The sequence below is a fragment of the Mustela putorius genome, unplaced genomic scaffold (assembly GCF_011764305.1).
Source record: "Mustela putorius furo isolate JIRA1106 unplaced genomic scaffold, ASM1176430v1.1 tig00003834_pilon_pilon_pilon, whole genome shotgun sequence".
NCBI lineage: Eukaryota > Metazoa > Chordata > Mammalia > Carnivora > Mustelidae > Mustela > Mustela putorius.
Window position 1 is genome coordinate 23,910,960 of NW_025421987.1, and position 24,768 is coordinate 23,935,727.

A 24,768-nucleotide genomic window follows, 5' to 3' on the forward strand; every position below is an offset into this window, starting at 1 on the left:
CCTGATCTCAAGGCAGACGTTTAACAGACTGAGCCACCCAGATGCCCCTGTCCTCACTTTTAACATGAGATTAACTGTACCTATAAAATCACAATATGTATTAGGTGATATATGTGAAAGAGCATGGGAAGTGAAGTATAATGTAAAAGTGAAAGTGAAGTATAATATTATATATTCTATAAAGAGGAATATCAAGAAGTTAGGATAAAGGTAGTCAATGAGGAATAGAAAATAAATCTTTTAGGACACAGGCATCAAAATCAATTCTATCTGAAGTGATTAAAAAAGTCTTAAGCTAGTCCATAGTTCTATCTTAAGGGGAAAAAAGGTAATTGCTACAATTTTATCTTATCTTATGAACAGTTCCTTAAATGTGAATCTTTCTTCTCAAATTCCCAAGGTTATCCATGAGTTGTTTCACAGCCCCAAAATGGGACTGAAATTTTCATGTCTGTTTATGCACCTTATGTGTCCAACAGCACAGAATATGATTTTTTTCCCTTTTTTGAGGCATCCAATAAGCAAATCTATAACATTTTTAAAACTAATTTTCATAAAGCTTCTTGGTTTAAAATACTTTGGAAGTCAATGTTCTTTCAACTACTTCCTCTCCAATTTTGTATCATCATAAATTCAAGGATGACAAAAATATAGGGAACAACTAAAATTTGATGACTCTTCCATAAGCTACATGTATTACTTTATATCATAGCTTATAAATCTATTCATATTTGGGTTTAACATTTTGAAATTTATTAACATTTGAATTATATATTTTTAAAAAATTTTATTTGAGAGAGAGAGAGAGAGAACATGATTGGCAGGAGGGCAGACTGAGAGAAAAGAAGACTCCCCTTGAGCGGGAGCCCCCCTTGGGGCTGGATCCCAGGGCCCTGGAATCATGACCTGAATCGAAGGCAGATAGATGCTCAACTGACTGAGACACACAGGCACCCCAACTTTTGAATTATATTTTTGAAAATAATTTCAGATTATCACATTAGCTATCACTAAGATTAAGTAGGTTTTTGAAATAAAATCATATTCCTTTTCAAGTACTTTCAAAAGTTATGGATAATATAATTTGTTAATGTAATTTAGAAATCAGTAACTATTGGTCAGTTGTTAGATTTGTTTCTGTTTTTCTCTTATATCTAATTTTTCTAGGCTAACATGAAAAGCCACTATTGATAGCTTGATATGATTTCATTTAAAAATCTATAATATGCATATGTACAGATATTATGCTTTTATATGCATATATATTCATTATATTTTTAATAGCCCAAGGTTCAGTTCTATTCAGAGCAAAGGGAAAAAAAAGCTTTTGATCTAGAAGAAAGTCAGCCATAGGTTTGGAATCTGTACTCAAACTATGCATGCAATGGAAACAGTATTCTGCTAATATAATTGATTTGCCACTGCATTTATCTACTGTTTGTCTAAAGTTAACAGTTTTAAACAGAACAGTTCAACTAGTATTTAGAAGAGTCTTTCTAGTATTAGTGTCTGGCACAGCATTCTGCTTCTCTTTGCCTACCTAGACTTCCTCTTCTTCAATATAGTTAATTTTGATATTGAACGTCTTGCAGATCTCCTCATTTGTTTTCCTCTTGATCATATTGGTAACAGTGTTACATGTAACATCAAAAAAACCCTTCCATGTCTAAGTATTTTGCAGCTAGAATAAGTTCAAAAAAATCCCCTTGGTTAACTTCCAAAAATTCTTAGTCTCAAACAGGGATATCAACTATTTGCTTTTCTTTGTTCTCAACATCAGGCTCAGAATGAGGGTCATCTTTGTGGCAGATGCACCACTTTTTTTTTTTTTTTTAGTATTGCTGACCTAATGGCAGGGAAACCAGGTCATCATTTCTTCATTCCCAAATCTTCCAACATGGTCTTGATAGTTATATAATTTAGTTATATAGTAGTTACACAGTTTAGTTATACAATTTGGAGGTATCTGCTACTTAGAATTATTTTTTGAATCATAGCATGCATGTTGATTTACAACTTATTTTTGTCACTTTAAATATTGAACTTATTTTCCCATGCTCTTAGATCTGTCATTTTTAAAACAGCTCCATTAAAATGTATTGTACAGAGTTTTTTCAAGTGTCCAAACTTTTTGTTTTTAAATGTAGCAATAAAACCTGTAGAGCTCTATCAATTTATTAAAGATCTATGTTTTACAAGTTTTAGTACTTTTTGTGGTCGTTTCCACAATATTAGTTAAAGTTATTTTAGTTGTTTAAGTTGTTTTAGTTGTTTATGAATAAATGACTCTCCTGGTCACTCCCCCCCCCCTTTTTGGGGGGGTTGGTATTTAAGTGGGATAATTTTTTCCTCCATATCTGGAACATGATATAAACGTTTTTAAAAAGATTTCTATTTATTTATTTATTTATTTGAGAGAAAGAGAGGAGAGGGTCAGAAAAAAAAGAATCTCAGGCAGCTTCTGCTGATTGTGGAGCCTAATCGTAGGGCTTAATCTCCGGACTCTGAGACTATGACTAGACCCAAATTAAGAGCTGGCCACTCAACTGAGTAAGTTACCCAGGTGCCCCATAATACAAACTGTTTGATGAATCATCTGAGGCTCAGAAGTTACAAACCATATTCAAATATAACTATAATATTATATTTTAAATCTACTATATATAATTTTCATACATAGTATACATAATTGTACAGTTCAAATAATAGTACTTTTGGCTAGAAAAATCACTAGAAACCAGGATTCCTGATTTTAATATAATAAAATTTTTATGAATAAAGCAATTGTTTGAAGTTGAACTGAAAAGGGACACATTCCAGAATCTTCTCTATGGTCAGGCCAACTTTCTGAGATTCTGATGAATAGCATATACTAAATGCCTAGAAAATATGGGTACAACACATATATCTTTTTAGTGAAAATTGACAGGTAATGATAAGTTCGACAGAATCTCAGACTGGTCTAATTTGGAGATTTTTTTTTTTCTTTATAGCTCAAAGAAACTACATTCTATAGCATCTGTCATATAAACTATCTCTCAAACATCTCTGGAATGATATAATAGTCAGTAGAGGTATATGATATAAATTACGCTAAATAGCAGCCTAAAGACGTGCTTAACAGTGAGCATATTAAATCAGCCATTCATAAAACTAATAAAAGAGAAATTTAAAAGGCACAGATAATGCTGAAAAGAACTTTAAAGATAATGTTTTAGGTCTTCCTCTATACAATTAAGTGCTGCCAGTGCTGTACCACTTTGAATTATTATTAATCAAGTGATTTTTCACTGTGGCTCCACAGGTAATGAGAGTTTACAGTGCAAATATTCCCACAATGTTTACTTGTCTTGTCAAGCTCCCTACAAGCATCACATTGACATGGTAGGAAGAAGTAGAGTGAGCAAGCTTAGTGTTACATGATGTTAGTATTTCTTTGGGAAAGACTTGAAATTCAAAGCTAAGGGCCTTTGAAAATATAGAACAACCTTTACTTTGAGGAAAAACTGGAAAAAAAAATTAGACCTATGTCACCAATAACTTAAGGTGGTATAATCAGAAAGAGGAGCACCTCTGCCTTTTTAAATAAGAAAAGCAGAGAAGTGAGAAACCTGACAAATTGTAAGTTAAGTAAAGAAAATCTTTAGAACCAGAGTATCCAATTTTTTTTCAAAATGTTTAAAAAAAAAAAAACAGATCGAATACTTTTTTAGAGTAGTAAATACATCAAATGAATTAGGTAGTTAAATTGATAGGTGTCTTTTTATCACTGTTTAAGAAACTTTTTTTTTTTTTCCTTAGGAACTTGTTTTTTAAAACCCACCTACTATGGTCCCTACAGAACCATGAATGCATCCCAAATTAAGGTCTTTAAAGTAAATCAGTTGAATCATTGTGAGAGGCCTATTGTTATTTGAACAAATTACCACAAATTTACTGTCTCAAGAACAGATATTTATTATCTTACAACTCTGGGTATCAGAAGTCCAAAATGAGTCTGACAGGGATAAAACAAATGCATCAGGAAGGGCTGGTTCCTTCGGGCAGCTCCAGGGAGAGTTTGTGCCTTTGCTCTCCTTGTTTCTGTGGGTTGCCTGTATTCTTTGGCTCACCACAGCCCTGCTTCTCTATAAAGGTACTTCCTGCCTCTTTCTTATGATTATATCCAGCCCACCTGGAATATTCCGGATTGCCTTTCTATCTCAAAATCCTTAGCTTGATCAAAACTGCCGAGTCTCTTTTACCAGAGAGGAGCATTCACAGGTTGGGGATTCAATGTGAACATATTTGTGAGCCATTATTCATTCTATGACAGCTGTCATATGGCTTAGCATACCACAGTGTTATTTCTAGGTATAGGAAAAAAGACAGAAATTATAGAGAGAAAATAAAGCATCAGTTGTGCCTTAAGCATGACATGCATATTTCACTCATAACCACACTTCAACTACATGGGGAACGTAGGTAATATATATTACGATTAAACTCTGATTTCTGGGGGAACATCAAAAGAAGAACACATGAGGCAGATACTCATAGGATATATTATGGTATATAAAGCACCAAATTTCCAAACAAGATATAGAACAAAAATAGTTTGAAGTATGCTCTCAGGTTTCAAAAATTTAAATTCACATGATAAATATCACATTTACAGAATTTCACAAGTTTAATTACAGTATTGATTGTCGCATATCCCTTTCTTGAGCATCTACAGAACGAAGCTCTCTTACCTGTTCTTGCTTTGCAACTATACCCATTGGTTCATTAGCAATGAAAAAGGGAAACTCATAGTCTCAAGAGTCTGTTCTGATTTGCACTCTCTAGTGCATATTATTTATTATGTTATTGTTTTTTATTTACATTTTATTAAGTCATTGATTATATTTCCTATAACACATGCGCATGTGCACACACACACAAACATACACATCTCTCTGAAAAGAAACACAGGGAAGAAAAGAAAGGAAAAGAATTTTAAAAAGACAGTAAAAAAGCACTAAAAAAAGGAAATGTAGAAAGAAGAGAGGAAGGAAGGAAAGGGGAAAGAAAAGGGACGGGAAGAAGAGAAAAGAGAAAGGAGAGAAGAAGAGAGAAGAAGAATTTGATAGATGAGCAAAAGTGTGCCTTAATGCTAAAGGTAAGAACCAGGACTGAGGTTGAAGTCCCAGGAAAAAAAACAAAGACTCCATGAAAGAATATTTTAGCAATTTGAGATTTTCACAAAGAAACTGGTAGCCCTATGGAGTGGTGTACTCTCTACAGCAACCGTTGAAACAAAAAGTGGATAATCAATGAACAAGGATATGCTAAGAGATTCTCTGCATGGCTGAAAAGTGTATAAAATGACTTACAAGTTCTATCCTCATACTAAAGATTCTATTATTTAACATTCACTGTCAAGATTTTCATTGTCACAAACACATGTGCGTAGGACTGTGCTCTTGCTCTCTCTTTCACCTAACCACACACACAATTAAGTCTTAATTATGAGCAAAATAATTAAAGAGAATAATTTACTATTATTTCGGGTATTTCCACATAAGCGTTAGAAAATAACGCTCATCCTAATGTGAATAAAAACTCCTTTGTTCACTAATTCCATTATGTATTTTTCTTATTCTGCCGTGTAGTTCTTGGTAAACTACTTGAGATTCAGAAAATGTAGTAATCAGAAAGGTTTGTATTAAAACATTTTTAAAAACATGGTAATCTATTCAATAATCATTTATTTTGAAGGTCAAAGCTAAGATTTTGAAAGCTTAAGAAAGGATGTATATCAGAAATACAATTCTACTGAAAACTATACTGAATACACAATTCTGTACTCCGGAAACATTTCTTGAGCCTTCAGGTCTCTCAGTCTCTGATCTGACAAACTCCAGATCTTATTTCCCTATTAATTCCTTCTCTGACTTTTTAGAATCAGAAGTAAAAATCAATAGTTGCCCTCTGTGTTCTAAAATTAGTTTTTCTCATGTGGAGGAATAAATGTGTTTTCCCCTTTAAGTCTGTTATTACAGTATGGTCACAATATGCTAAATTCAGATGTTACATAAACTCAGGTTATTAATAAAAAAGATTTATTAAATATATTCAGAACAAATTCTTGAGGTTTCATGTATTGAAGCTATATTTTAAAATAAAATTCCATATGGTGTTAGCCTTCTCAGAAAATAGAAAATACAGCATTTGTGATGTATATTGACCTATAAATTGTTTTCCAAATCATCTGCTTTAACTCATTAATTGTTTAAAATGTGTGTCTGGTATATATTGTGTATCTCTTTTCAAAAGCAATATATTAATACACAGTATGGCTCAGAAAATCCAAATTATGTAAAGCACTTTTCTCTGTAAAATAATTTAACAAAATCAAAAATGTGTGTATAAAGTGTGAGAACTCTACCAAGATAATATTGGAAACTTCAATATTAGAGGATTGATCTGATAAAGTATAAACATAGTGGAATATTTTATCCATTAAGGTAATAATTATAAAGACAATATCAAAATATGGAATAGGATTTCAAATATATGGTTAACAAATAGAATTATCAAAAATTATGTATATTTTACAACTATGTAAAATATGGATATTTACATATGAAAGGGATGTCCAAAGTGAAAAGATTTTAGAGGTTATATAGTTGTTGGACCCTGAAGTCCATGTATAAGTGAAGGAACAATAACTAGATTAGCTAGAGAATAGTGTAGTTAGTAATACTTCCCAGGGTAGTTAGGGAATGGATTTTTTTTTTATTTCTATTTTATAGAATAGTATAGTATAGGAGAGCACTCATAAAATCTGTACCTTTACAAATTTAGTAATTAGTAATTGAGCTATTAGTAATAGAAAAGACAGTACCTATGTGTTAATAAATAGTCATTCTAATATGCTGCCATGATTGAATTTATAATCAGTTTTGCAAGGATTATGCCACTTGACCTTGAATGCTAAATAATTATGTGGCAAAATGTAGTATACTGGTAATATTGTTGCTTTATGACCTTGCACATTAAACTGAAATTTAAGCATAAGATTTTATATATGAAAAGGATATTTTCAAAAATTGTAATGAATTGATACATTTAAGGCAACTTGTAATTTGTATGAGTGACCTTAAAGTTTTAATTTTTCCATAAAACTCCATTTAATACATTATTATACTATAATTCAAAAACATTGATGCAAATTCCAACAGCAATAAACTTATTACTGGTAGTTATTAGTAGTTAATATGAATCAATTTAAATAGTGAATTATTTGAGCATCTTTTGTCTTTACCATGCTATCTATTTCCATTTGAGCTTATAAAACAAGCTCTTCTCTTTTTTACCAACTTCTGTAATTATCACTCATCCTTAGGAATATATTTTAGTGCAACAAAAATGCTTTCATTGAACAACTAGAAAGAGTATTAAATATAATTTCTAAAGTACTTATTTTCTTAGGAGAACCAAACTTGTCATTCTCATAAATGAAAGAAAAACTTTATCCTTACAATACAAAGTGAACACTTAGAAATAAAATACCAAACTTAATACCCAAGTCTTTCTTAGAAATTTAAAGCATATGCATTCTAATTGTAGAGAATTATTTTTTTCAAATTCTGTTCTCACCTGCAATTGGTTTATTTGAATAGATTTCTGGAAATGAGTTGGGAATACATTATGAGTTCATAATGATAATTCTAATTTGAGTTTATCATTAATAGAGTTTTTATGTACCTCCATTGATTTGATATCTATATCCCTATTTCCCATAGGAAAAACAAACCCATCTAGTCCCCAATAACACCAAAATAATTACTCACTTGTTTTAACCCTAAACATACACACACAGATTCAGAATTACTATACTGATATTACCTACAACATCATTACTATAAACAGTTTAATAATTTTTATAGATTTTTTTAATCCTTAAAATTATCTCATTGGGATACATGCTAAGTTTCTATTTTTTAGAGTACTTTTAAGTAGTTAATCTTGGAGTCTTGCCTCAATACACAAGTTTCTTTTACTTTTATTTTCCTTTTTTTTAATTTTTGATACTTTTTTCAGTACTGATTTGCTTTCTAACCATTTAACTATTAAGGCAGATTCTGAGACTTCTATCTACCAACCTTATACTGTCCATCCTATTGCCTCCCACCCCTGAGGATATCCATTGTTATCACTTTTTCTATTCTTGGGATTATCCTTACACTGCTTTTTATACATTTTTCCCACCCTACTTTTTTCATTTAAAAATATATCCTGAAAAAAAACTCCATTATAGTATTTATAGATAGCCATAATTCTCTGGTGGATGTAGCATAGTTTTTCAACCAGTCCCTTTCTGATGGACAGTTAAATTGTTTCCAATCTTTACAAATAAATCTCAATGAGTAGTCTTGTAAATATGTCACTTTGTATTTGTTCAGTGTGTCTTTGGGATAGATTCCAAAAGCCCAAGTGTAAATGAACATATAATTTGCCTTAAATTGTTGAATTTCCTCTCTTAAAAGTTGTACCATTTTGCATTCCCATTAACAATGTATTGAAGTGCTTTTCCCCATAGCCTAGTCAGCAGAGCCTGCTGTCAAATATTTGGATTTTTGCCAATCTTATTGGTAAGAAATGGTATCTCAGTATATTTCATTTATATTTCTCTTTTTATGAATGAATTTTAACTTCTATGTAAAAGCCTGTTTTTAAAAATTAGAATATTGAAAATGAAAAAAGAGTCTATGATATACATATTCTAGGAAAATTCTGGAAGTTTAATGCAAGATTAGGTTAGGATTGGGTTGTTAAAACAATGATATATTGAGGGAAAGAAGACATGATTCTGAAAATAAACTTCAGAAGTTAAATGTTTCAATTTTATTCAGATGTCACAGAAACCATGCAAAAAATAATTCTCATGTTGATATGCAATAATTTATAGTTAAGAAGTTTGTGCTATAAACTTTCATAAATCACTAAGACTTCATGAAGTACTAAGTCTTGAGGAGAAAGAAAAGCCTATAAATGATCCTGTAATTGCAGAGTGTTTTTCTACAGCATACTTAGACTTGCTAAAATATAGGATCCAGATGTATTGTACTTCATGCAGTAGCCTAAAACCAAAGCCATTTTAAAGAAAAATGTCCTCCTCTAACAAAGACTAAGATGATGACTTCTGGCTCTCATTCTTGGACTATTTGAGTTTTTCCCATGTTCCCTAGTAGTGTTTCTAAATCTATTTAAATAGTTTATTTGGATTAAATAGAGTAGATCCTAAGGCTTTCTTATTAATCTGACATTAACATTGCTATCCTCTTCAACAAGAATTATATTTTCCTTGGAAGACAAAATAGTAAAGAAAGGATTATGGAGAATGATTCCTGCCAATTAATTCTTAGTTATTTTCTTTCCTTTCAGCACCTTCCCTGATAGGTGTGGTAAGGAAGGACTGGGCATCCCAAAATAGCATTGCCCTATCATGGCAAGCACCTGCTTTTTCCAATGGAGCCATTCTGGACTACGAGATCAAGTACTATGAGAAAGTAGGTCTTATTTGAAGCTTCCTAAAAAACTACATATACATATATATGTATATATGTATATATCAAGCATGTTGTTACATTATTTTACTTTAAAACCTGTTCTTTGACCTAACCTCATACCTACTATGTCTTTGAAAACTCTCTAATTTACTATTATGCTTATACTTTCTAAATTAATTCATTTTGTTTTGTATCAGAGTATAAAAGTAGAAGACACAAGATGTTCATTTCCATCATGACTTACTATAGGGATTTTTCCAATATAGCAAGAGTTAGTAACTCCTTCAGCTTTCTACAATTCACTTGGAAGACATGGTAAAATGGAATTGCTATAACCTCAAGAGAGAGTTTTTGTAGCCCATTTTGTTTGCTGATGAGTTTAAAGTTACAGTTCACTATATTTGGGAAGGATGATTTAAGGGATAAATGGAAATAGCTGATGTATTAAAATTTTTCTTTACATTTAGGTCAGCTGTTTTTCTTTTTCTTTTTTTTTTTTTTTAAAGAAGCTAGCAAGATAAATCTGGTTAATAATTCAACTTAATCTTAATTTTCATTTTTGTCATTTAAAATTGTTCTCAGCTCTTTATTTTCCCAAATTATATACTTCCTTACCTTTGTTGTATCCACTTTTTTCTTTATGTTTTTTTTCCCCTGATTTCTCACTGTTATTGTGGCTATAGGCATTATAGTAGATCACATAGCAATTCTGATATGTCTCATTGTGCTACTGGTGCTCTGGAATACTGATAAAGGGAACACTTAATTTAAAAAATAAGGTAAAAATCATACATAATTTCTAGTTGTGTAGTACAGTAAGAAGGAAGTCTTGCACTTACGTAACTTACTAGAAGCAAAGGAACATCACAAATAAATTTTTATTTCTTCTGAAGAAGTACAAAAACAGAAATAGAAGTCTGTCTTTTTCTATTCTATTGCTATTGAGCAAATATAAATTTGAAAAGGAGAGGTAACTCAGTAGCCGGCCTGTATCCATTTTGACACCCTGGTAATTTCAGCATTATGTAGTCAATGAAAACTGCCATTATCATGAACCAACGGGAATAACTCCACAGTCTAAGAAAGGGTAAATTGAGTTTTAATTGGATTACAGATTCTGCACATTAGCCAGCCCAGGATGTGCCAGAAATCCTGTTGAGCTATCCTTTCAAATGTTATAACCTCTAGCATGCTGTCACAAAATATACATATTTTCTGTCTACTTATTTATTAAATAGATCTTTAGGTATGCAAAAATTATCATAATTTTAAAAGGCAATGGGCACATATATAAGCAACTTTTCAGAATGAGAATACTCCTTTATGGTTTATGAAGGCTATATTTTGCACATAGAAAATTGTTCTCATTTTATAGTCATTGATGCTTAGTATGTTTGAAGATGAGGATAACTTGAATATTTCCAAATAAGGACAAATCATACAGACTCTGTAAAAAGGGAACCATATTCATTCAATCAAAATTTTAGAAATCAATAATATTCTGGAAGATGGTAATTGACATAATTTCCTTGTTTTAATTATAGAATAGATAATGTTACGAAGGAGTCTATTTTGTAAGAAAATGGCAATGATCCAGTGCTAATGGAGTTACTGTACATGTAGTAAACATGGAGTTGGAAGCCAGGGATTCTTAATTCATGAACTGATTGTGACTTTCATGATGCTTGTGGCCAAGAAATTCAATTAATCTAACTATGTTTCACACTTCACATTTACAAAAGGGAAATGAAGATATCAGCTCTTCTAATGGGTTATAAAGATTAATTTTATAAACAGACCCAAAGATGAAAAGCACACTAAATCAGGATTAGAAATCATTTAAGAAAGAATTAAGGAAATATTTGACATATAATACAACATAGAACAAGTATACAATAGCATGGAAATTATATCCCAATTAAATAAAAATCAAAACTTTTCAACATAATGTATAGGCAACTAATCAAAAGCGTTAGAATATCAAACATTTCAGAGCGAGCATAAAATAATTGATAGGATTAAAACTGTTTCCAACTATGTCTTCATATTGTAACTGTGCATTTTTTTTTTTTTTTTTTTTAATATAATTTTTTATATTTTTTTTTAAACATGTATTTTTATCCCCAGTGGTACAGGTCTGTGAATCACCAGGTTTACACACTTCACAGCACTCACCAAAGCACATACCCTCCCCAATGTCCATAATACCACCCCCTTCTCCCAAACCCCCTCCCCCCAGCAACCCTCAGTTTGTTTTGTGAGATTAAGAGTCACTTATGGTTTGTCACCCTCCCAATCCCATCTTCCTTCATTTATTCTTCTCGTACCCACTTAAGCCCCCATGTTGCAACACCACTTCATCCCAAAGCAACAGAATACACATTCTTCTCTAGTGCACATGGAACATTCTCCAGAATAGATCACATCCTCGGTCCTAAATCAGGACTCAACCGGTATCAAAAGATTGGGATCATTCCCTGCATATTTTCAGACCACAATGCTCTAAAGCTAGAACTCAACCACAAAAAGAAGTTTGAAAAGAACCAAAATACATGGAGACTAAACAGCATCCTTCTAAAGAATGAATGGGTCAACCGGGAAATTAAAGAAGAATTGAAAAAAATCATGGAAACAAATGATAATGAAAATACAACGGTTCAAAATCTGTGGGACACAACAAAGGCAGTCCTGAGAGGAAAATATATAGCGGTACAAGCCTTTCTCAAGAAACAAGAAAGGTCTCAGGTACACAACCTAACCCTACACCTAAAGGAGCTGGAGAAAGAACAAGAAAGAAACCCTAAGCCTAGCAGGAGAAGAGAAATCATAAAGATCAGAGCAGAAATCAATGAAATAGAAACCAAAAAAACAATTGAACAAATCAACGAAACTAGGAGCTGGGTTTTTTGAAAGAATTAATAAAATTGATAAACCCCTGGCCCGACTGATCAAAAAGAAAAAAGAGAAAGGGCCCAAATAAATAAAATCATGAATGAAAGAGGAGAGATCACAACTAACACCAAAGAAATACAAAGTATTATAAGAACATACTATGAGCAACTCTACGGCAATAAATTTGACAATCTGGAAGAAATGGATGCATTCCTAGAAACATATAAACTACCACAACTGAACCAGGAAGAAATAGAAAGCCTGAACAGACCCATAACCAGTAAGGAGATTGAAACAGTCATTAAAAATCTCCAAACAAACAAAAGCCCAGGGCCAGACGGCTTCCCGGGGGAATTCTACCAAACATTTAAAGAAGAACTAATTCCTATTCTCCTAAAACTGTTCCAAAAAATAGAAATGGAAGGAAAACTTCCAACATCATTTTATGAGACCAGCATCATCTTGATCCCAAAACCAGACAAGGATCCCACCAAAAAAGAGAGCTATAGACCAATATCCTTGATGAACACAGATGCGAAAATACTCAACAAAATACTAGCCAATAGGATTCAACAGTACATTAAAAAGATTATTCACCACGACCAAGTGGGATTTATTCCAGGGCTGCAAGGTTGGTTCAACATCCGCAAATCAGTCAATGTGATACAACACATCAATAAAAGTAAGAACAAGAACCATATGATACTCTCAATAGATGCTGAAAAAGCATTTGACAAAGTACAACATCCCTTCCTGATCAAAACTCTTCAAAGTGTAGGGATAGAGGGCACATACCTCAATATCATCAAAGCCATCTATGAAAAACCCACCGCAAATATCATTCTCAATGGAGAAAAACTGAAAGCTTTTCCGCTAAGGTCAGGAACACGGCAGGGATGTCCATTATCACCACTGCTATTCAACATAGTACTAGAAGTCCTAGCCTCAGCAATCAGACAACAAAAGGAAATTAAAGGCATCCAAATCGGCAAAGAAGAAATCAAATTATCACTCTTCGCTGATGATATGATACTATATGTATCATACCCACTTAAGCCCCCATGTTGCAACACCACTTCATCCCAAAGCAACAGAATACACATTCTTCTCTAGTGCACATGGAACATTCTCCAGAATAGATCACATCCTCGGTCCTAAATCAGGACTCAACCGGTATCAAAAGATTGGGATCATTCCCTGCATATTTTCAGACCACAATGCTCAAAAGACTCCACTCCAAAACTGCTAGAACTTATACAGGAATTCAGTAAAGTGTCAGGATATAAAATGAATGCACAGAAATCACTTGCATTTCTCTACACCAACAGCAAGACAGAAGAAAGGGAAATTAAGGAGTCAATCCCATTTACAATTGCACCCAAAACCATAAGATACCTAGGAATAAACCTAACCAAAGAGACACAGAATCTATACTCAGAAAACTATAAAGTACTCATGAAAGAAATTGAGGAAGACACAAAGAAATGGAAAAATGTTCCATGCTCCTGGATTGGAAGAATAAATATTGTGAAAATGTCTATGCTACCTAAAGCAATCTACACATTTAATGCAATTCCTATCAAAGTACCATCCATCTTTTTCAAAGAAATGGAACAAATAATTCTAAAATTTATATGGAACCAGAAAAGACCTCGAATAGCCAAAGGGATATTGAAAAAGAAAGCCAACGTTGGTGGCATCACAATCCCGGACTTCAAGCTCTATTACAAAGCTGTCATCATCAAGACAGCATGGTACTGGCACAAAAACAGACCCATAGATCAATGGAACAGAATAGAGAGCCCAGAAATAGACTCTCAACTCTATGGTCAACTAATCTTCGACAAAGCAGGAAAGAATGTCCAATGGAAAAAAGACAGCCTCTTCAATAAATGGTGCTGGGAAAATTGGACAGCCACATGTAGAAAAATGAAATTGGACCATTTCCTTACACCACACACGAAAATAGACTCAAAATGGATGAAGGACCTCAATGGGCGAAAGGAATCCATCAAAATCCTTGAGGAGAACACAGGCAGCAACCTCTTCGACCTCAGCCGCAGCAACATCTTCCTAGGAACAACGCCAAAGGCAAGGGAAGCAAGGGCAAAAATGAACTATTGGGATCTCATCAAGATCAAAAGCTTTTGCACAGCAAAGGAAACAGTGAACAAAATCAAAAGACAACTGACAGAATGGGAGAAGATATTTGCAAACGACATATCAGATAAAGGACTAGTGTCCAGAATCTATAAAGAGCTTAGCAAACTCAACACCCAAAGAACAAATAATCCAATCAAGAAATGGGCAGAGGACATGAACAGACATTTCTGCAAAGAAGACATCCAGATGGCCAACAGACACATGAAAAAGTGCTCCATATCACTCGGCATCAGGGAAATACAAATCAAAACCACAATGAGATATCACCTCACACCAGTCAGAATGGCTAAAATCAACAAGTCAGGAAATGACAGATGCTGGCGAGGATGCGGAGAAAGGGGAACCCTCTTACACTGTTGGTGGGAATGCAAGCTGGTGCAACCTCTCTGGAAAACAGCATGGAGGTTCCTCAAAATGTTGAAAATAGAACTGCCCTATGACCCAGCAATTGCACTATTGGGTATTTACCCTAAAGATACAAACGTAGTGATCCAAAGGGGCATTGCACCCGAGTGTTTATAACAGCAATGTCCACAATAGCCAAACTATGGAAAGAACCTAGATGTCCATCAACAGATGAATGGATCAAGAAGATGTGGTATATATACACAATGGAATACTATGCAGCCATCAAAAGAAATGAAATCTTGCCATTTGCGACAACATGGATGGAACTAGAGCGTATCATGCTTAGCGAAATAAGTCAGGCGGAGAAAGACAACTATCATATGATCTCCCTGATATGTGCATTTTTTCTATATACAGCTATAACATGATTTCTGCTTCCAAGTAAATGTTTTTGTAAAATTTATAACACCCTACAATAGAACTCTTAAAGTGCTAATTTCCTTCTTTATTAGGAATGTAAATACTGTTCATTAAGAAAGCAAGATACAAAGAAATACATGTACAAATGATCCTAATTTTTGAATACAAATATTCCGCTATATTTGTGTGTGTATGCATATATATATATATATATATATATAATTATATAAATACAGAGAAATATGGAAAGGAATAGAGTGTACACAATGCTGTCTCCAATATTGCTTGTTGAGTTGGAATGGGATGGGGAAGCAAATACATGGATGGAAGCAAGGAAGAGAGAGGGAAGTAACAAGCATAGATAAACATGGATGGATGGATGAATGGATGGGTCTAAAACAGCTTTGCTTTTTCTCTCGTATCTAGTTGCCTATAAGCAACTAGAAATCATGACAGAGGATTTTGTAAGCAAGTGATTAATTGAGAAGGCTCCCGGGAGGGGCGCCTGGGTGGCTCAGTTGATTAAGTGACTGCCTTAGGTTCAGGTAATGATCCTGGAGTCCCAGGATCAAGTCCTGCACTGGACTCCCTGCTCAGCACGAAGTCTCCTTCTCTCGCTGACCCTTTCCCCTCTCGTGCTCTCTCTCTCTCTTTCTCTCTCAAAAATAAATAAATAAATAAAATCTTAAAGAAAAAAAAAAGGGGGGTGCAGAGGGAGAGAAGCTCCTGAGAAAACCAGTAGAGAAGGGGGAACAAGACTCCAAAGAAAATGCCAGTCAAACTCAGAGTGACCAAGGTTAGTTCTGGAGTATAAATTACATCTCAGAGTTCATCCTGTAAAGAGAAAGAAGCTGAGCTAATGGGCTATACAGAAAAAAAGTATATATATATATCTTGGCACTTCTGGTTCTCTGTAGTGGCTTTAGGAATGCATATGGAGGTCTGTAAAGAAGGTGCCAGATACAAACCTTTACAGTCAGAAAAGCAAACGCTGGGGGAGTGGGAGCAGGAACACATAAATGTAATCTAAGGGGGTGTGGTGGCAGACCAACTATTAACTAAGGTACTTGTGTGCTCAGCAAACTTTGAAAGAATTTTAAGCCTCAGCTCATTGTAATATTATTCTCTTCAGTCTTTAGTATTGGTGCATCAGTCTTTAAGGTATTCTAAACCTTTCATTTCCTTTTGATCAAAGTTACTCGGTATTGCTGACTCATAATCCACAAATGATCAATATTTATACCACTCTTTCAGGAATTCATGCTGTTTTTTATGTTCTGCTTAAGAGCGTTATTCTGTAAATCAGGAAAGAAGTTAAGCTGCTTAGAATGTGGAACGTCTACAAATATCTGAGGTCAAACAACATAGTATTGTTATCAGTGACCTTTTCTCAGGGAATGTGTAGTATTAGAAAAAAGTCTTGGCCTGAGTGTTCAAAAACTTGATTTTGGCTGAGATCTTAACTTTCTTAGTCCTGTTTTTTCATCGGTAAAAAAAAAAAAAAAAAAAAAAAAAGTGTCTAGAAAGAAAATCTTTGGTTCTAGCTGTTTCAGAATGTACATCCATACAATTTATAGATATGTTATCCCAAATAACGATAGTTTTGCATTCATGAAATTATGAAATTAAATGCACACACATACACATTTAAAAAATACTTTACCACAGGGAATAGTATTCTTCACATTATAATTATACATAAAAATTAAGAACTTAAATTGTCTTCTGTCTCTGTGTGATAAGAAGGGTATGGAGAATAAAACATATTGCTTGTTGATTATAACTAATTAGATATTATCTGTTCAGTTCTTTATACCCCCCCAATTCTTAGTTACATTTTTCATACTCAAAGTGTTTTATTTTTATTCACTCAAGTGAATAAACTTTGAACATGAAAAGACACTTCAAATAATGAAGAAAGTCAGATATTTACCAAAAAAATCCTTTCATATTTACTTACTAACAAAGAAGAGTTTACTCATAATGAGGGAACTGTTAAAAAAAAAAAAAAGGCAATTGGGGTGATACAAACATGATTTATTTACCACTTCGAGAAGTGGACAGTCTCAGAGAACTGTAAAACGGCAGAAGGCGGGAAACTTTTACAGGTTAAAGAATAAGAACAAAGAAGAAAAATTGAATATATCTGATGACTGAGACCACATATTTAATCTTATTTGGTATGATAAGGAAGGAGGAAAGAAGTATCGAGTAGGCTTGGCATTTGGGGACTGGCTGACTGGATACACTGCGGTTTTGGTCAAACAGAATTTTTAAGGATGCAAACATCGTATTCAGTTTGATGACGTGGCACCCCAGGTAGGAGCAACTCTATCTTGGGCCTAGAATGTTATTTCAGTAAAACTAAAACATTATTTGCTTCCACCACCTCAGTCTCCACCTCTAAAATCTACAAACCTTCTTGTAGTCACAAAATACCGAAAAGTCCATTGAGTATCCAACATGCCCTTTCCTTATCTCTACTCTTCCCTCTCTCTTTACTCTTTTTGTTCTCATTCTTAATATTTTCCCTCTCTTTTTCTCTACCCAAGGCACTTTTCTTTCTCCTGCTTCTTTGTTCTTTTATTTTATTTATCAAAGTTAATCTTTTTCTTTTAAAGATGTATTTGAGAGAGAGCACAAGCAGGAGGGGCAGAGAGTCTCAAGCAGACTCTGTGGTGAGCCAGACATGGGGCCAAAATCAAGAGTCAGATGCTTAACTAGATGCACCATCTAGGCACTCCTTAAAGCTAGTCTTCATTAGAGTCATTTATGTATATTTCCAACTCTCTCACTAGTGTGTGAGTCTGAAGAAAGTTTGTTTTTTTCTTGTTTGTCTTTGTCACCCAATGCTCACTCAGTGCCTAACACTGAAATACTATTTGCTTTCAGTCATCCTAAACAGATTAGTAAAAATCTTCTCCTTCTTCAGAACTCATTCATAGGAAATTGAGATAAGTCACCCAGCCACTGTGAAATTACCTGAGCAATTGAAAAACAAAAACAAAAACAAAACAAACAAACAAGCAAAAAAAAAAAAGAGAAAGCCACCAGAACTCCCTATTTCTACCTCTTCATAATAAAGACCCATACATGTGTCCATCAGCTAAAAAGATGTTATTTTAGTAAGTAGAATGTCAGTCCAGGAGGCCAGCGATTTCCTCTCTACTTTCACATCCCCAGCATCCAGAGAAATGCACAGTTAATAATTCAAGGACAACAATAGTTAGCTTGTTACACTGCTAGGTACTTTAAAAAGTGTTTTTTCATGGACCAAATAATTCAGTCCAAATAACAACACTTTGAGATAATAAATACTATTCCTCTTCCCATTTTGCAGATGAAGGAACTAAAGGCAACAAAGGTATATAACTTTATCAAAATCACACAGCCAGTAAGGAGTTGTTAATGCTGGCCTCGGTACTTGCATCACAATTCGAGGTCTCAAAAAGTCAGTGCTTTCTGCTGATTCTGATTTTCTGGGTTCCCTGAGGCCAAACACTTCATTACTCTCCAATGCCCATTTTGCATCTGTAAAATGGCAGCCATAAAACATACCTATTTCACCTGGGTGCTGTACAACTCCACTAATTACCAACTGGTAGCTCATTTTGCAAACATGAACCCCCATAACAGTTCATTATTCTTACATCCAGTACTTAAAGACACTGTGACTGGTAAAGTCTTTTCCGTAAAAGTTCTCTTGTTAATTTTTACCAGAGTCAGCAGTTTTTAGATTTTTGTTCAAGAGAACTCATCTTGAGAAAGGAATCGTTTCTTATGTTTACATGGTCAATATTATCTACATAAAATAATTAACATATCTGCCACTGTTTCACCTAGTACCAATAAAGTATCTGTTAGTTTTGTATAAAATTTTATAATTTCACGTCATGAGAACAGTGTTTGTTTTTAAAAAATGGGGAGAGGAGATTTGTAGGAAATTTTTAATTATGGGAATACTTTCATATCCCAGGGATGATTTTAGGTAGCCTCTTTTGAGAGAAGTTTGCATTCATGGTGTCCTTTATGAAGTCACATACTTCTCAATACCAAACTTTATACAAGTCTCTTTCTTTCTCACTTCCTGTCTTATTCTACAGTTTCAAGATAGTTTTTCCCCAGATAATAATTCAATAAATATTGCTCTTTTTTCCTATGGTTATAAAATCAGTAAATGTGCATCTTTATTTGATTAAAAATATATGAAGAAATTACTGAAGAAATAATCAACTGAAGGAAGAAAAAGAATTTTCCTTTTTAAGAAAAAAAATGCTCAATGTGCATCTCTCATTTCCTTTTGTTGAATTTCCTTCACTTTGGTGTTTGCCCAAGGAATGAAGAGAACTTTCTCTTCACTTCTATGAATGCTACTCTTACCTTCATCTACTCTTTGGGTATAGAAATATACCTCCTCCATTTTTTGCACCCTCTTTTCCCTGTGGTCATCTGAAAGTTGTACTTTTTTTTAAAAAGACTTTATTTACTTATTTGAGAGAGAGTGTGTGTGCAGAGTGAGAGAGAGAGGAAGCACGAGCAGGAGGAGGGGCAGAGGGAGAAGCAGATTCCCCACTGAGTGGAGAGCCCTACGTGGGACTTGATTCCCAGGACACTGGGATCATGACCAGAGTGGAAGGCAGGTGCTTAACTGACTGAGCCACCCAGGGATATCTAACTTGCACATTTTGCAATCCAAGTGTAAATTTGCATGTAAACCTAAGTGTGGTTATTACACGTGAACTAAGGAAAATGGGATTGAGGAGAGCACAAGGATCACCTGGAACACGAGGAGCTTTTTGAAATGTGGATGATGACTCAGTTGACTGGAGGTGGGTTGACAGCATGTGGAACAGAATGAAGATTTACATCAGGAACAGTTTCCCAGGGAATGCTAGCAGTGCTGCTCCAAGGACCAAGCTTTGAATTTTAAGTCTTCAGAGGCCGATTTTCTGTTACCTCACTTTATCAAGTGTGTAGAGAAGGAAAATAATCACAACCCTTTAAACATACCATGAACTTAAACATGCCTCATCTTTATAACTAGCTAAGACCTCTTTAGGTGCTATATGATGCATATGATGTTAGAACCCAAAATATTAGTTTGAAGCAAAATGCAGTAAATAAAGGACCAAGTCAGTTTCAGATACAGTCGAGTACTTCTAATGAAAATCAGGAAATTCCTGAGCTATTAAATAAAGTTCTGTGGGTTTTTTTTTTCCTTTCTTTTTTGTAATCCTTATTTGTTGCAATGTCCACCACAGAGAAATTGGATACGAGCATTTGGTACTAATTAAAACAACATTACCTGATAGAAAATGGACAACAAGGGAATTTACAGATACAAACACTTATTATGGAGATTTCATAGCCAATTTCCGTGTTGTGCAGCAACACCGCACTGCACAGAAGCCTGTCTAGTTTAGTGAGCCCAGGGAGTCCCACAGTGCCTGGAGCAGAGATTCTCGTGATAAGCAAACCTGGGACTGGTGCCAGTACAACATCAAAATCAGCATCTGTATGGTTCTCACATATCAAAATAGAAATTTAAAAGATATTTACACTATTCCATCAAGCACAGAGTCTGCAAGTACATGAAAATTGCCAAGTATCTACTAACTATTCTAGCTTTATATTATCTCCATCTTCCTAAGAGTTCCACTATCTTTATCTTTCGTTTGTTTTGAGAAATGGATTCATTTGAAATGACAGAAGCTGGGGCTTAGTATGTGGAAGTTTTGGTACCTCCCCAAAAAAGTAAAAAATTAAGTGGGGAGAACAAAGTATTCTAACTATAGACTTCATTCAAAGCTTTAGCATATACCTCAATCTATAGACTGAAATGAAGATCATAAACAAAATAAGTGTCAAAAATGTATGTTCTTTTTCTGAGAACAATAAAACAATACTCCTTCCATCATGCTCAAAGGGCCTGGGCTTCTTTCGGTGAAATACAGTCACGAGAAGAGCAGTCACAGCCTGATGTTCTGTGTAGTACGAGGTAAAGTTGCACATTCATTAACCACGCTTCTGCCAAACTTATGTGTTACAGTTCGATCAGCTCTAAGGTCCATGTTTTAATTCCATTTCACATTTTAAAGTCAGAGTCAGTTGCTTTAGGTACAGTAATACTCCTGTACCTCCCCTTCTTAAACTGTTTCCTCATCACTTTTCCTGAATTTCATGTCTTTCTTTTTAGATGAGGTTAGGGTAAACTAAGTGTTTTCCAACTCTGAAGTCCCATGATTATATAAGCTTATTATGTTTAGTGTGTCTTGCTTTGCTGTGCAAGGAGATAGTAGATAATCAAGTAAGAGTAATGAAAAAATGAGGAATTTAATGTTTCCTATGAAATATTTGAAAAATTATAGGAAAGTATGTAAAAACCTTAAGGATGAAAGAATCATCCAATCTCTTCAACAATCCATTTATTACAAAAATAATATTAGAAAAATATTATTATTTAAAAATGATTAATTACTGACATGAATTTCTACCTTCTCTTAGAAGTTATTGTTAAGAGGGAAGAAATAATGCAGTATAATATATAGCTTTGAAAAGAGGTTATAAAACCTGCTACAATATCAAATTATCAGAGCATCACAAATGTCCCTTTGAGTTGGAGGTGGGGATAAGGTGGTGGGAAGGAATGCTAGAAACTATTCTGGGTAAAATATTTGGACTGATGCCTACCAAAAATCAGTGTAGTCTTAGAGCATGCAAAAATAGTATTTTTTTTTTATATTTTCATTCCTCAGAAAATCCCTTCTGGGACACAAATTCAAACTTCCTCTAAATTTCTGATCTAGTTTGGTAAAAATCAGGCAAAAAATTTCACTGACAGACACCAGTTTTTCCAATGCAGTGTCTCCTTGAATTCATATTGTATTCAGCCTTCAAAGAACTACTCTTACATTAGTGGAAAATGCAAATAAATGTTTCTACTTTTGAAAATTAAATATATAAGTCAGACATCTACCTTTCTATCCTAAAATGATGAAAGAGTAAATACTACTATATAATGCCTGTAGCTAAATCTTGCCAGCTTTTCTAATATAAATTTCAAGAGCTGCAATTATATTGTGTTATCTAACCCTTAGCAAGTTTTTCCTTGATCACTGGCCTTATTAAAAAGTTGACTGAATCATATTCCCTGGGGGAGAATGCAAGATTTGCTTATTTTAAATGCAGTTAAAAATACAGCCATATTTTTGCTTGTTCTTTAAACAATTACAGTGTGAGGCCAGAAGTACAAACATAATTGCAAATTCATAAATTTACCCTTTCTCTTCTGATATTCTACTCCTACTCACTTTCATCCAGCAGTTAATAAGAAACCTGTAATCATATGAAAGAAAGATCATGTGGAGTTATCTTGAGCTATTTCCTAAAAGATGGAGGGCAGTTTACAGAATGCATTGTTTGGTTTCATTTTCCTTGAGGGATTTATTCAGGGCATACACCCAGAGGAAATATGGACCATACAGACGGTAAGGCAGAATAGCAACTTGTCTTGGTAGCCGATCAGGAATTTGGTGGGCTTTCCTCCCAGAAATAGCTCACTTCAATAAATACTTTTGTGAAGAATCTGTACATGTTTTTAAACTGTACATTTTAAGCACCATTTTTATTAGCTCTGTAGATTTTGAAATATTGTCATATTATAAAGAAAATTTAACCTTTTTATAAAAATTTTCTGTAAGAAATATGTGAGCTGCTCTGTGCCTCTGCTGCTTCACTTGATTTGCAGATTTTTTACTGCCAGAGGGGAAGTCTAACATTCAAGATTTGTAGTGTATTTAGAGTTAGGAAACCAGTCCTTATTTACTGCAAGACCAACATTTGATTCCTGTCAGATAAATTAGAAAAATAAAAAAGAGTTGGAAGCTAAAATGTGCACATTTCTGACCCTTGAAACTTTCAATCTTGACTGAAGGTAGAGAACAAAATCTTGGTGTTAATAATGAAGTTAGATTATGAAAAAAAAAATACTGACATTTATTGAATACACTACCTATATTAACTAATTTTTTTTAAAGATTTTATTTATTTATTTGACAGAGAGAAATCACAAGTAGTCGGAGAGGCAGGCAGAGAGAGAGAGAGGGAAGCAGGCTCCCTGCTGAGCAGAGAGCCAGATGCGGGACTCGATCCCAGGACCCTGAGATCATGACCTGAGCCGAAGGCAGCGGCTTAACCCACTGAGCCACCCAGGCGCCCCTATATTAACTAATTTTAAGACACGTTAATTAGTTGCTAGCTAAAGAGAGACACCTACCTACTTCATGAGTACCACTTAGATTTTAGCCTCCACCTGGCCACTTAATAAGAAACTGTAATAAAAATATATTTAGATATTGATAAAACATTAAGAGCAACTAGACTATTATTTAGTTCATTTTTCTTCTATTCCTTATTTAGTTTTTGTGTCTCTTTGGTCAATTCACCCTGATATTATGAAATAAAATATTTGACCCATAGAACAAAAGTGTATTATAATTTAAAAAAATAAAGCAATTGAAATGAAACTGAACTGGGTAGTTCTACTACCAACTCTGCCTCTAAGTAGTTGTAGACCTTGGACAAGCCCTTAAACTTCTTAATTTCCCTCGGTCAACTTCAAAGTGGCCTTATGATATTCTTTTAAAACTTCCTTTCAGCTGTTTAGCAATCAAAGGACATCATACTCTATCATCATAGTGGATTTTGGCAGACCTGTGTTTGAATTCAGGCTTTGACACTAATTCACTGTATGACCATAGCAATTACTATTTCCCTAAACTTGAATTTTCTCATCTGTTAAGAGAGAAATGATAACAACCAAATAAGCTATTATGAAGTATAGATTAAATAATAATTTTAAATATAAACCATATTACTACTTAGAAAGAATAGGCATTCAATACATTAACCATAGTAAAATTGGCATTAGATAAAATATTGGCAACAGTTTGGGCTTTAAATGGTTTCAGTCCCTGCACTAAGATTCTTTAAATATTTGTTACCCAAACAGAATGATATCTTATCTAAACAGCACCAAAAGAATTATTCAGTTCTATAGGTAATATGGTAATAAGCCAAAGAGGTATATAAAGTTCTTTAAAAAAAAACCATCCACGTTAATGTTAACCAGTTGATACCATCCCATAATATCATTGTATTTTCACTGCAGAAGTTTTAGTATAAGCATTTTAATGTGATAACATTTTAATTTGGAAATCACAAAATCACTTTCTTAACATGTGAATTTACATAGATCTTGGACTGTAAATAAGAAACAATTTTTTTCTTAAAAATTAAATAGAAAATATAGTAGTATAGCAAGAAAGATGGAAAAATAGTTGTATTATGATTATGCTTTCCAAATATATATTAAATATATTGATGACAACTTAGGCTATATTTTGATACA

General features: G+C 33.8%; 1 protein-coding gene across 4 annotated transcripts in view; it reads left to right on the top strand.

Moving 5' to 3' along the window:
* Positions 1-24,768, top strand: part of EPHA6 (EPH receptor A6) — an 887,146-nt gene that overhangs the window by 543,554 nt on the left and 318,824 nt on the right. For all 4 annotated transcript variants that reach the window (XM_004773009.2, XM_004773010.2, XM_045088243.1 and 1 more), the window contains one exon: positions 9,412-9,536. In XM_004773009.2, the coding sequence (XP_004773066.1) occupies positions 9,412-9,536 (125 nt within the window). The remainder of the gene's footprint in view (positions 1-9,411; positions 9,537-24,768) is intronic.